This window comes from Mobula birostris, chromosome 14 (assembly GCF_030028105.1).
Source record: "Mobula birostris isolate sMobBir1 chromosome 14, sMobBir1.hap1, whole genome shotgun sequence".
In the NCBI taxonomy this organism is placed as follows: Eukaryota; Metazoa; Chordata; class Chondrichthyes; order Myliobatiformes; family Myliobatidae; genus Mobula; species Mobula birostris.
In genome coordinates this window covers 88,999,691-89,014,215 of record NC_092383.1, presented here as the reverse complement: position 1 = coordinate 89,014,215, position 14,525 = coordinate 88,999,691, and the positions used below count along the sequence as shown (strand labels likewise).

At 39.4% G+C, this 14,525-nt stretch overlaps 1 protein-coding gene across 2 annotated transcripts in view; it reads left to right on the top strand.

The window, feature by feature from the left end:
- Positions 1 to 11,103, top strand: part of nucks1a (nuclear casein kinase and cyclin-dependent kinase substrate 1a) — a 44,445-nt gene extending 33,342 nt beyond the window's left edge. For both annotated transcript variants that reach the window (XM_072278865.1, XM_072278864.1), the window contains exons 7-8: positions 6,635 to 6,790; positions 9,358 to 11,103. In XM_072278865.1, coding sequence (XP_072134966.1) covers positions 6,635 to 6,790; positions 9,358 to 9,593 — 392 coding nt within the window. In that variant the 3' untranslated portion in view covers positions 9,594 to 11,103. The remainder of the gene's footprint in view (positions 1 to 6,634; positions 6,791 to 9,357) is intronic.
- The last annotated feature ends 3,422 nt before the right edge of the window (positions 11,104 to 14,525 follow it).

Below are 14,525 nucleotides of genomic sequence, written 5' to 3'. Positions count from 1 at the left end.
AGATACCCTTGAGCCAATACGACAGCTGACAAAGCCAGATGTAGCATGGGAGTGGTCAGCTGAGCACCAAAACGCGCTCTCCAAGATTAAGCGGATGGTATCCGAAGCACCAGTGTTAGCATACTACAATTCTAAGGAAGAGCTAACCATCCAATGTGACGCCAGCAACAAAGGCCTAGGGGCAGCACTCCTCCAGAATGGAGGTCAGATCGCATATGCAAGCAGAATGCTAATGGTCACAGAAACGCGTTATGCAGCAATCAAAAGGAAATGCGATTGTTTTCACACTTGAGCGTTTTCATCAATACACTTCTGGCTGCTTCACAAGAGTACTCAGCGATCACAAGCCACTCAAAATGATAGTTAAGAAGCCTTTGGTGAAGGCACCAAAGCACCTAAAGGGAATGCTTCTTCGCCTGCAGACCTATGACTTTGACATCACCTACTGTCAAGGAAAGCTCATGCACCTTGCGGATACGCTATCGCGAGCAGTTAGCGGTACTCCAGGCCAGGAGAACAGCTTCGACGAACTCAACATGCTATTGCACCTGCCAATCCGCGATGAGTGTCTGGAGCAGATTCGCATAGAAACAGGGAAAGGTGACACACGACAGATGTTGAAATGCGTAATCATCAGTGGATGGCCAAGCGAACGTGACGTGCTACCAGAGCAACTCACAGCTATAGGGATGAGCTCGCAGTCCAAGACGGCTTAATCTTCAAAGGTGAGCATGTCATCATACCGCAAAGTGAGCGAAAGCAAATGAAGGAAAGAATTCATTCATCACATTTGGGCATAGAAGGCTGCCTCAGACGCGCATGCGAATGTCTTTTTTTTCAGGCGTGAGCAGCGACATTATGCAATATAGTGCTACATGTGATGTTTGTCGCACATACAAAATGAGTCAGCAGAAAGAATCGCTAATGAGTCAGCAGAAAGAATCGCTTATGAGTCATGAGGTACCTGCTTGGCCATGGGAAAAGATAGGTACCGACCTGTTTACATTTGAAGGAAAAGAGTATCCTGTCACCGTTGATTACTACTTCGAGGTAGATCTTCTTTGTGATACGACCAGCGCAGCCATTATTCGCAAATTGAAGGCTCATTTTGCGAGATATGGTAGCCCAACACAAGTGGTTAGTGAGAATGGGCCACAATACACGTCAGCGGAGTTTCACAGATTTGCACGAGAATGGGATTTTGAGCACTTGTGTAACAGCCCCGGAAATAGCAGAACGAATGGAAAAGCTGAATCAGCAGTTTAAACAGCTAAGCGGATCCTCACAAAGAGCAACAAATCGTGAGCAGATCCCTACCTCGCACTCCTAGACCATCACAACACATCTTTGCAAGGACGCAGCACAAGTCCTGCCCAGCGTTTGATGAATGGCCACACACGCATGCTCCTGCCTACAACAGTGAGTTCTGGAACCCAGAGCTGTACGCGAACGCAAGCGTATGAAACCGTCCAGCAGCAGGCCGACAATTACAGCAAATCAGCCAAAGATCTTGCCCCACTCGATGAAGGGGATACTGTGCGCATGCAACCGCTATTGCAAGGTAAGAAGAATTGGGAGAAAGCAATTGTGTGTCGGCCTCCTTGATGAACGTTCGTATGTAGTTCAAACCCCTTCAGGGATCTACCGACGTAATTGTACACATCTATGAAAGACGGCTGAGGAACCGCCTGAAAAGCTAATCACATATGAGCAGGCAAAACCAGGTCAAACAACTAGGATCAATGACCACAGTGTGCCTACCACATCAAATGCACACAGCCAAACACTGGCAGAGGCTAATGACAATGACTACAGTGTGCCTACCGCATTAAATATACACAGCCGAACACTGGCAGAGGCTAATGACAATGACTACAGTGTGCCTACCGCATTAAATATACACAGCCGAACACTGGCAGAGGCTAATGACAATGATTACCGTGTGCCTACCTTATTAAATGCACACAACCAAACACTAGCAGAGGCTAATGACAATGACTACAGTGTGCCTACCTTATTAAATGCACACAACCAAACACTAGCAGAGGCTAATGACAATGATTACCGTGTGCCTACCTTATTAAATGCACACAACCAAACACTAGCAGAGGCTAATGACACAATGCAAACACTAACACAAACGTTGAAACACGCAAATAACAAACAACAGGACCTGGACAAAACAGTAAAAACTCGTTCTGGCCGCACAGTGAAAAGGCCACAATATCTAGAAGACTTTGTCCCACATTGAGTAATGGCATGAGCAATGAATCGGTGGGAGGAGAAGACGGCAGTGCGCCGTGCATGCGCAGCTCTCCGGTGAAAAATGATATCGTATCTGTTAAGTAGGGGCCGTGGACAATTCTGATTTGATGTTGAGTGGACGTGAAAGCACAGAGGAACATCTGCAGAAATTTCTGAAACACCCGTCCGCTGCTGTCGTTACTGCGTGGTCGGGAATTTTTTGGAGGATAGGCCTCAAAATCCCCGGCCTTGCCTGCTTTCGGTGACCGAGAAGGAGGTCGAATCATTCGGCAGAGATGCCACTCAGTACTCGGTGTCGGAGAGCTGATCAGAGCTCGACATTTTCGGATGACTCAGAGTCAGATTGTGGTCGGCATGGCAGGGAGAGTTTTTCTTCCTTCTCCCGTCTGCGTGAGATGTGGGACATTTGAGAAACTTTGAACTTTACTGTGCTCACGGACTTTCTTCATCAAGTTATGGTATTGTTACACTGTTTGTAACTATATGTATAATTAATGTGGTTTTGTCAGTTTTTTTAGTGTTGGTCTATCCTGTGTTTTGTGATATCACACCAGAGGAAATAATGTGTCATTTCTTAATGCATGCACTACTAAATGACAATAAAAGGGGACTACATGTCTTCATAATCTAAAAAAAACAATAAGTCTGTGACACTATTTGGCGTTTTAATGTCGTGTTTATACTCAAAGAAGGACCATGTCCTATTTGAGGTTGTGTAGTTTGAAGTTAAAGTCGAATTTTAGTATATTTTATATTTTGTATATATGCTCATACAAATGGAAATAATGAGTGGTAAGGTATCTATTTGTGACAGGCGTAAGAGACATAAGGCACGATTAATGAATCCTTTGAAAGTTAATTCCATGAAAATACACTAGAAAGCAGACTACAGAGAAATTGAGTTTAATTGTTAATACAATTGTTCCTTTTCTTTGTTTTGATAAAAAGGGGGATGTTATGGTATACTTGTACATGCACTCATGAGCAGATGATTAAAGTTGGTGCGCATGCGCCGTTGTTTTTATCTGAAATATCTGTCTCGGAACACAGAGCTTTATAAAGTCTCAAAATTACATCCTTGTTTTAATATTCCAGGCCTCTTGAAATGAATGCTAACATCACATTTGCCTACCTCAATCTGGAAATTAACCTTTAGAGAATCCTGTGCAAGCACTCCCAAGTCTTTTGCACCTCGTATTTTGAATTTTCTCTCCATTTATAAAATAGTTGACCTTTTCATTTCTTCTACCAAAGTACATGACCATGCACTTCCCAACACTGTATTCCATCTGATACTTTGCCTGTTTACCTAATCTGTATGTCCTGCTGTAGCCTCTCTACTTCCTCAAAACTGCCTGCTCTTCCACCTATCTTTATATCGTCTGCAAATTTGTAACAAAACCAGCGATTCCATTATCCATATCATTGACATATGACGTAAGAAGAATTGGTCCCAACACAGGTACCTGTGAAACACAACTGGTTGCCAACAGCCAGCCAGACAAGGTTTCCTTTATTCCCATTCTTTTCCTTCTGCAAATCAGCTCATAGCTTACTTAGCAGCCTTACGTGTGGCACCTTGTCAAAGGCCTTCTGGAAATCCAAGTACACAACATCAACCAATTCTTCTTTGTCTATCCTGCTTGTTATTGTTATTTCTTCAAAGAATTCCAGTAGATTTGTCAGGCAAGATTTTCCTTGAGGAAACCATGGTGACAACGGCCTATGCCTCCAAGTACCCTGAAACCATTGTTGTTGCCATCCATCTGTCTTGAAGGACAATGGGAAATGTTCATCATCACAAGCCTAGGCAGAAAGTATGGAGATCCTGAGATGCCCAGTCGTCAAGATCTCCCTCTCAGCCTCACCAGTGTAGTCCAAAGGAAAGCTTATGAAGCAATATGTTTGGTACCAGCTTGGCTGCAGGAGCTGTTGGAAGGATGTAAGAATATTCAATGATGTCCAACTGCCTTAGGGACTCCACTCTGGATTTTCTGTCTGGGTTTATTCTCATAGCCTTTGCCTCTCCCAAGGCTGCTCATAAGCCAGTGGGGCTTTTACCCATAACTGGGGATCTGGTCCACAAGCACCAGGGCATGTCTACATGCAGGTGGGCCTGCGTATTGTGTGTGCAGGGGCCAGACCTTCTCCCCATCCTCTGTAGTTCAGCCTGTGACCGAAAGGAGTTCAATTTCCATGTGTCACCAGCGAGGAGGCACTACATGAGGCTTGCTGTTGGAGAGGCCATGTACTGGCAGAGAGAGACTTGCACATTCAGCTCTCCTTTTTGCAAGACTGCTAGCCAGCAGTGGAAGCTGAAAGAGCGACAAGCACTACCCACTACACTGCCACACTAGATGCATCACAACAACCATTTTGACACCCCGAAACCACTTCTTTAACAATTGACTCCCAAAATCTTCCTTGCCACTTGGGTCAGACGAACTGGCCTATATTGTCTTTATTGAACACATATTTAAATCATTCACAGTCCAGGCTGGAAAAAGCATGTGAACCCTTGTATTTAATAACTGGTAGAATGTCCTTTAGCAGCAATAACCTCTACCAAATGTTTTCTGTAGCTGCTGATCAGACTTGCACAACAGCAAGGAGGAATTTTAGACCATTCCTTCATGTAAAACTGTTTCAGTTCATCAATATTTATGGATGCCTTGCATCAACAGCCCTCTTCAGGTCATGCCACAGCATCTCAATTGTGTTAAGATCTGGACTCTGACTTGGCCATTCCAAAACATGAATTTTCTTCTTTTTAAACTATTCTGTTAATCAATTTACTCTTGTGTTTCAGATCATTGTCTTATTGCATCATACAACTTCTATTAAGCTTCAGGTGCCAGACCACTGCCCTGACCTTCATGATACAATTTTTGAATTCATTGTTTCCTCAACGATTGCAAGCTGTACAGGTCCTCGAGCAGCAAAGCAGCCCCAAACCACAATGCTTCACAGTTGGGATGAGGTTTTGGTGTTGGTGTGCTGTACCCTTTTTCCTCCAAATGTACTGGCAGGCATTTCTGCAAAAAAAGTTCAACTTCTGTCTCATTTGTCCACCAAACATTGTTCCAGGTGGTCTTTTGCTAACTTGAGACATGCAGCAGTATTTTTTTGAGAGCAGTGGTTTCCTCAGTGATGTCCTTCCATGAACACTATTTGTATAGTGGACACATGAACTGAGACTTTAGCAAGTTCTAGAGATTTCCTCAGGACTTCTACTGTTACCCTTGGGTCCTTTTTCACCTCCTTCAGTATTGCATTTTGTGGCCTTGGTGTGATCTTTGCAAGACATCCACTCCTAGGATGAATTTTCTCCATTTTTAGACTTTTTTCTTACTGTGAACTAATGAACACTCAGGTCTTTAGAATGCTTTTGTAGCCTTTTCCAGCATACTTCGGTGCATTTCTTCTAAGGTTCTCTGAAAGTTGTTTTGATCTTGAGGAGAGCAGGCTCTGTCAGTAACTTGACATTGTGTGTCATTTACATACGGTAGGACACCTCTACAACCCACACCTCCAATCTCATCTCATTGATTGGAAAACCTGACTCCAAATAGCTTTTGTAGAAGGCATTATCCCAGAGGTTGACATACTTCTTCGAACCTAGACTGTGAATGTTTAAGTGGCGTGTCCAGGGGAAACCCATGTGGTCACAGGGAGAGCATACCTGACCTCGGGAAATCGAACCCTTATTGGTGATCTGTGGTACTGTGGACCGATTGTGTGCTGCTTGTGATACAGACAAAGATGTAAGTGAGCTGATTTGCAAGCTTGCAGATAACACAATACTTGGTGGAATTATGAATTGAGGAAGGTTGTCAAAGGATTCATTCAGTAGGATATAGACTAGTTGAAAACATAGCCAAGAGGTAGCAGATAGTTTAACTTGGACAAGTGTGGGGTGTTGTACTTTCTAGGGCAGGGGAGTGGGAGGGGTCAAATGTAAGAAAAATTTACAGTAAATGACAATCTTTGGGAGCACTGATATACATACTGATTAAGTTCATGATAAGGTGTGGTTTTCAGGGTACCTTTCTTTGGGGTACATTAATGACCTGGCTGTGAACTTTTCAGATCAATAAAACCACTAAATGTGTTGAATTCAGTTTTGTGGCCTCTTATGATGGCTTTTGAATTTGCAATCTGGAATTCTTGTCCAAAACCACAATTGTTCCGCCACCTTGTAATGTGGAATGTCTCATTTGTGTTGGTGTTCATCATAGGCCTTTCCTTGCAGTTTAGGAATCTACAAACTTTTAATGGAAAATACAGCACCAAAAAACCAGTATGGTATTTGGTCAATTAAAAAAACTGATTATATGACTGAAATTCACAATTATACATGTTATTATAGAAGGGGATTCTGGAAGTGATGCAGACTTCTACGTGGAGGAGGATGATGATAGTGACTATGAGAGTTCTTTGAAGAAAAGCAAAAAGGGAAGGAAAACTAAAACAGTGCCTGAAAAAAAGGAAAAGAAGACACCTAAACCCAGACTCAGCGCTACAGGTAAGCTGTTAATGGAAAAATTAAATCCATGGGCTGTCTTGAATTTTTTTAATTCTATGGTAAAGACAAAGGTATGGTTGTGTAGTTCAGGATCAGTGAATATAAAAGTGAAGGTGAGGTACTTGGTTGATTCAAATAGGCTCAAATAAGGAAGCTGGATTGGAAGAGTGAAGCCAGTGAGTTTTCATTCTACAGGAATATGTTGGTGTACCTGGGGTCTGAGCAAAAGTTCAGAAGAATGTCTGTCTCACAATTGTATCAATAGAATTGTTCAGCAATCAAGGAATGAAGAAAAGAGATTTTAGCCTTTACATCATGTTGTTTTGGGCTATTGGCACTTGCGAACAGGTGTAGTACCTCCTGATTTAAAAGTCCTTGCATCCATACAAGCTTCCGAAAGGATTTTTTTCTTGTGCATTTGCAGAACTCTTGTGTTCGCTCTTGAACTTTGAAGGGAGTGGAAAAGATTAGTATACTTCTGTTAGGTTATGGTGTTGAATGGCAATGAAGATGCAAAGAACAGCAGGGCCTACTCATTCACTTAAAAGAAATACTCATCTTTTGCCCCTCTCTTCCCTCCACATGAGGTTAAATGGTAAGAAAGATCATCAGTTAATCTACAAAATTGAATTTAGTGATGGAGAAGAATTGAGACAATTTTTTCATCATACAGATTTGTGCTCAAACTACTTGAATACTGAATTACAAATTCATATCATGGTGTCAACATGTAACAAACAAGAAGCCCTTTTCAGTTTGTCTAATAGATTAAGATTTGGGAAAATCTCTATATAAACTAGTACTGAAATCTCTACAGCAATTTTCTCATAAACTGGGCAGCAGTCTTTAAGTTTTCCCATTTAATTCCATGCCACCAGTGTGGTCGATAATGAACTGTTCAGTTCAGGGCAACAATTGCAACATGGTCATGTCAGTAATTGCACTAAAACCCTCTGGGCATGCAGCGCTGTTCCCTCTAAACTGCACTGGGAGCCAGTGAGATTGCATCCACTGCTGATCTATTATGGTGATAGGCAAATTACAGTTTATCCAGGTCCTTGCTTAGGCAGCATTTGATTCTGGCCATGACTTGGGTCTACCATATTTTAGATATCACTGCCGTTATTATCTTAGAACATGTAGAAGAACCAGGACCCCAAATTTGAGCCACCGGTATCATCTGGGGGTAATAATTCTTATAGTGAATTTTGGCAAGGTATACACCCCTAGTGCTAGAAAATATATGGTAGCATTGCAGCGGTGGTAGCTTTCTGTGATCCTATGATAAGATGAATTATGCCAGGTACCTGTCCCCTACTTTGCTCAGATGATGAACCTCCCAGAGAAGAATCCTTCTGTGTTTGAAGCCTTCAAAACAGACCAATTCTCAGTGCAGCTGCCAAGTAACAACCCCTTTGGGCAATTTGTCAGATGGTGTGCTCGTTCCACCACCCACACGGGATGGCTGTGGCTTCTGTGCACAGTTGGGTTATGTCAGAAGAATCCCAGATCCTCCTCCACATTGAGCTGTAATACTCATACAGCATGGAAACCAGCCCTTCAGCGCACTGTGTCTGTGCCAGCCATGAAATACCTATCTATACCAATTCAATATCCCAGCAATGAGTTTTCAGCTAGTCATTTAATTCTTCTTAAATGTTATCAGAGTTGGCAAAGTTTAATTGTAAATTGATTTGGCTGTTTGGGATTTGAGTGGAAGCCTTGCAAGTTCACAATGTTTGGGGAAGTTTTCTACCATTCTTCACAGTTGCAGCCAGAGAAACGTGTTGACCTGAGCTTTTATGTTCCAAGCTTACCATGTTGTCTTCTATACCTATAATATTTGTCATAATACTTGATGCATTAAAAAATTGCGAATATTTTGTATTTAAATTGAGTGCATTTCTGCCTTCAAGTTTAAGCCTTCCTCTTCCAACAGTTCTCGTGTGTGTGTGTGTGTGTGTGTGTATCTTTCTTATTTCTTTAGCTTATATGTTGAAATATGAAGCCCTTCATAAGAAATTTAGTGTCACTTTTTCCTTCCCACAATTTCTGTCATTAAATGATTACTCAGCGTTTACATTTCTAGCTTGTCACCAAGTACACAAGGTTTAATGAAAACTTTTGGGATCTCTGTGCTTAGTAATTTGTTAGTTAGGAACATACTGGTTACTTTTATTTATTTAATGTGCATTATATTTCCAGTATTACCATCATTTAACATTTTGCTTATATATTTCATTTGACTTTTAACCCCGATTAAAAGTTAAATGCCTTCATTTTAACCTTTTGTTTAACAAACAAGCCAGGTGTCTTGTTGGGCATATAGTAGTGTTGATTAATAAGACTGCAAGAACTTCTTTGTAGTTTTTACTCTGTCATATCTCCTAGGTAAACATGAATTTAACAGACCAATTTTTATTTTCCGGCCGAATAGCCAAGCATTTAATTGCTTGTATCAGAAATGTGTTAATCTTAAGTTGTTTCGAATCACTTTAAAATAAGTGATTTGTGTCACATTACTGAATATTTTTAATTACTGATTTGTGTGTCTTTCTCTTTTGAAGTCACCCCTGCAACTCCCAGTCCGGTAAAAGGTAAAGGGAAGGGACGGGTTGCTACCACAAAGGCATCACCACCTTCTAAGGGGCAACCACCTGAAAGTCCTGCTAAAGAATCAAAGAAAGAGAAGAGTCCTCCACCAGAAACAAATGAAGAGGAGGAGCCAGAAGATGAAGAAGAGGAGGAGGAGGAGGAAGAAGAGGAGGAGGAAGAGGAGGAAGTTAATTCTGGGGATGACTGAACAATACAAGGGAATATTTTTTATATAAGTAGAGTTAGAATAAATTTCACTGACAGCTTGGTTCACAAGGTTTAGACAGAGGACTTGAGTGGGTGTGTGCATGTATTTTTTTTATGCTGTCCCATTTTGTATCTTGCGGTCATTAACAAAATCAAATCATTTTAAATTTGGCTTGCTATTTTATAGGAGTTGCTTTGATCTTTTCAAAATAAGAATCTGCAAATTTAGCCAAAATTACTAGTATTTTTGGCGAAACTTTCATTTTGTAATAAGAATTTCATGGCAGGTAATAAAAAGTCTTGCGAAGCTACAAAAGTATATTAGCACAGCAGATGTACCTACATTATGTTCAGGCAAACCTCTCGGCCTGTTTGATCCAGGAAGCTAACGTACCTTCCCAATGAGTTGTGTACAGAATAAAAGGACAAAATGTGTGAATGTCAAAGTATAATTTATAGAACATGAAATTCATTCAACTTAGCAACAAAAATTGTTTAATTTTCTTCCCGGTGAATGAATCTATGAATGAATCATTCCTGTGGATTTCTTTGTTTGAAAGATTTGATAGCAAAGGACAAGATCAAAGGCTCCTGTAAATATATAACTCTCTCAACCTTGTAAAATTTCAATGCTGTAAATACACATAGCGAAATGAGCGACAAGTTTAAGATGCAGCTTCATTAAAAGCAGTGTAGATTTTGCTTAATGCTGACTGATTGGTCTCTGTCTCAGTATATTATCTGATGAATTTTCTAAAATTCATCTCAAACACTTTAGACTTTTGTACCCAGTTCTTACCTCATGATTTGTATAAAATGAAAAGTATCCTCTTAAATTGGACATGTGAACCCATGTTGCATAACTAAATATAAAGTGGTGACGAATAAATAATCTCCAGTCAACTGCTATAATCCTGTTTGAAAATTGTATGTTATATTTCAAAATTCCTTTTTTTTTAAAAGTTTAATTTGGTCTAAACTTCTGCTTTTAAAACTTACAGGGGATCGAAATGGCCAGTGTCCTGCAGTTCATATCTAACCAGTTAACAAAAAGGAACTGCTCTATTACAAAATAGTTGTATTTTAAGATATGGCCATGCTGTTCACAGTAAATGAACAGAATGTGTGATGTAATAATCCTGTAAACCTATCACACAGTTTTCATTGCTAGTTTTATTTTAAACACTTATATTTAATCTTAAAAAAAACAAAACTGGGATAAAAGCAGTTCTGCACCACCAGAAATCACTGAGTCATCAAGTCTGATCTTGTGAACTGAATTGTTTTTTTTTGCAGATTGAAACGTTTAAAAATGAATGTGACTGAATCCTGAAAAACTACGCGTTTGTTGTCTTTATCAGCATTTTGTCAAAGCAGCCATATCTTTGTAAGTTACAGATTAAAAAAAACTTGTACAGCCAATTCTTAATGTTGAGATCCAATTCAAGTGGGCTTTCAATTTCTTTTGTTTTTATTTTCGCTACAGAACATTAAATGTCTGCTGATGTAAATTGGTTTCGATGCTCAGTTATTTTTTTGGGGGTGCTGGTGGGAATTAAAGGATGACGAGATAGCATTTTTAATGTAACGTTGAGAGTAGTACACTTGTAAGTTCTGGAGTAGTTTAAAAATCTTGGCTTTTGAGTTCTATTAAAACGCCAGAGTTTTGTTTTTAAGATGTTATATCTCTGGGAAATTGCAACTGATGGTGTTTTCTGCTTCATAGTATATTGAAAATATTGTCTTCCCACATGTCCCAACCACATTCCATTTTTCCAGTTCAGATTTTTTTTACAATAAGGGACATTTCCTGTAATGGACTATGGGAAAGCAGCGGTTTTGATCATCTAACCCAATTTTCTTAAAACAAAGACGCATCCTACTCCAGTATATCTTGCAATATTTCATTGGCTCAGTTTTTCTTAAGTTTTTAAGATGTGCATTGTGTTTGGGCAAGGACAGAATTGTATCATCTAATAAATTGAACACATCTGTACTCTTAAGGTAATGGTGATGTGTTACTTGCAGAAGAGCGCAGGTTATAAAATAGCCTGGCCAAAAGTCATTTTTATATTGTTGCCCAATATATTGAAGAATGTGATTTTGAGCTCTTTCTGGAGTACTATAATATTTTCAACAGCCAGCATCATTTGACTAGTAGTAGCCCATGTAAAGGGCATGTTGAGATTCCTGTGTTGTAAATGGAAAGTGTGTAGTTTCTATATCTTCTTGATACTGTTTTACTTCTGTTAGGGTTGATTCCTTTAGCATTATATGTGGGTATTTCACCTTGTGATGCCCAGTTTATATAATGGTGTTGATTCACTTGTATATAACAGTATTCCTTATAAGCAGCAGCGTTCATAATCCCCTGGGGTATTCTGAGAAACACTTAGTGATTTTTGCAATTATACGGACAGTAGAGATTCCCATGTTGGAATACATCTGCATTTCTTTGGGGTTTAAAAGAAAACACTTATCCAACTATAACCTTATTATATTGCTGATCTTGTCAATCTCACTTGCATGCCCGCTACTACTAATTACATCAGTCCCGGCAATATTTTTCTTGACACTGTATTGTTTTAAAGATTTAATACAGATTCAGTCTATTAATGATTCAATTTAGAATAAAGTAGATATCAGAACCATATAAAGTATGAGCTTTTAAAAAAAATTGTGAACATGCAAGTGTTTGGATGATTAACTGCTTTCTATTTCTTGAACAATAGGGGACAAAGAAAACATATTAAAGTTTAATTGCACTTCATGATTAGGCAATAGATTTTAGGCGTGAAGAGAATTAAGCTGTGCATTTTGTAGAAGAAGACAGCACAGGCAATTTTGACTGCTGTAATTTTAATGTTTCTAACGCTGACACTTTGAATAGAGTTGCTATACAAGAGCAACATTTAATGTTTTCTACTTGTGCTCACAATTGTGTCGACATTGAGTAGTCTAGCCATTAATGTGCGCAACATAACTACAGGATGTGGGAAGAAACCCCTAGGGATGGAGAATTTGGGAGCAAATAATTATCTGCCCCTTATTATTCTTTTGTCTCATTTGCATTTCAATGAATCAATAGCTAATCTGTTTCCATAGGCTGATTTTACATTTACCCTTTTCAGACCAATGTTTGGTTCACTTATTCCTTTCTGTGCAGCACTTGCGTGAAGTGCACACAATTTTTTTTAAAATCACCTGTTTTATAGGGGGAAAGGCAAAAGGTAACATTTTTAACCAGAAAGGGTAAAACAATTTTGCATTTAGAAAATGTTTACAAAACTGGTTGGAGATGCTTGTAGTGATCAGGGCAAGAATTTCCTTGGAAGAGAAATAACTTGCTTTCCGACATAGTTGAGTTGTGATCCGTAATTAGCTTTACCCTAAACTGACTGGGGATGATATTCGAAACCTGATACTTAATCATTTTTAAAGAGGAAAAGTGCTTTGGGCAAAAATTCCTTGAAGTAGAATGTTAGTACTCTTTGGCAGGAACATTTGCAATATCATTTCTGTCACACTAGGTAGGGCAAGACACTGGCATAAAAATATTGGCAGTGTACTATGGTTCAGATACCTGTTGCTGAAAACTTCATTTCTGAGATTACATTATGCTTGAATGTATTTTGCCTTCATAAAGTAGTGGTTTTATTCAGTTCTCACAAAATGTGGAATTCATGAAAAGTCTGTAGTGGCTTTTGGGTTTGTGACCAAAATCTGGCTCCTTTATTGAAATACAAACAATGCTGGGTCTACTTTCATAATGACAGATTAGTATTATATTTGTTCTTGGTTAGGGGAATGGTTGAGACATTTTGTAGTGCTACTATCAATCAGTTGTCAGCCGGATTATATAGTTCAGGCAAAGAACAAAGTATCACTAATCCCTTGTAATGAGGGCTGATTGTGTTTCTCTGAAACAAACAGATAGATGAATTATAGATAACTTTAAATTGAAAACTGAAAGTTTCGACAAAATCTTGAGAAACTCAGTCATACAGATGATTCTGTCTCCTTTGAAGAAGCTTGCACAAATAATGGACTTGAAGAACTGGAGAAGATCCAGAAGCTCCACATGTACTTTAGTAGATATTTCCTGCTTCAGGCTACTTGCATAATGTGAGAGTTCCTATGTTGCAGGAGTTCCCATCCTTTTTTCTATGCCATGGACCAATACCATCAGGCAAGGGGTCTGTGGACTCCAGTTTGGGAACCCCTACTTCTAATGAGAATCCTATGGTATTGCTATTTTGGGAGCATTGGAACCACTCTCCACGAAACTAAGACAATGTTTAGTTTATTTTGTGTGTTGAGCTGGTTATTTGCAATCAGCAGTTGTTATGAATGCACCCAGAAGGCTTTGAATTTTTGTATTGAGTGGTAGATTATGACCATAGTGATAGAGGACTACAGGATGGGGGTGAGAGAATGAATAAAGTGAATTAATAAAATTGTCATTCTAATGAGTTGCACTAGATGTCTTCACAGTAAATGCTAAAGAAATGTTCCTGCCATTGTAAAAATAACAGATTCTGTTAACTGGAGAAGTGACCAACAGCTTTGATTGTATTTAATAGACCTACAGTATTTTTTGCAATAATTAATTCTGTCAGCTTTAAAGCTTTCAGAATACTTTAGAGGGATGGACCATATGACGTTTATCTTTCGCAATTCCATTTTACATAGTGACTTCAGAATATGTTGGGGCATCTCGGACTGTTTACATAGTTGACCCAAGCATGGTTTTGTGTATTGGTGTGATTCAGTGTGCAGCATAACTGGCACACTTGGTGGGGGTGGGGGGGAGGACTGTTGATGTATGCATTCAAATATTTTCTGTGAAAGAATTATTGTGATTAGCTTTCCTGCCTTCGTTACAAAGAAATCCTAAGCAGCCTGATTCTCTGTGGAATATGGATGCTTTATC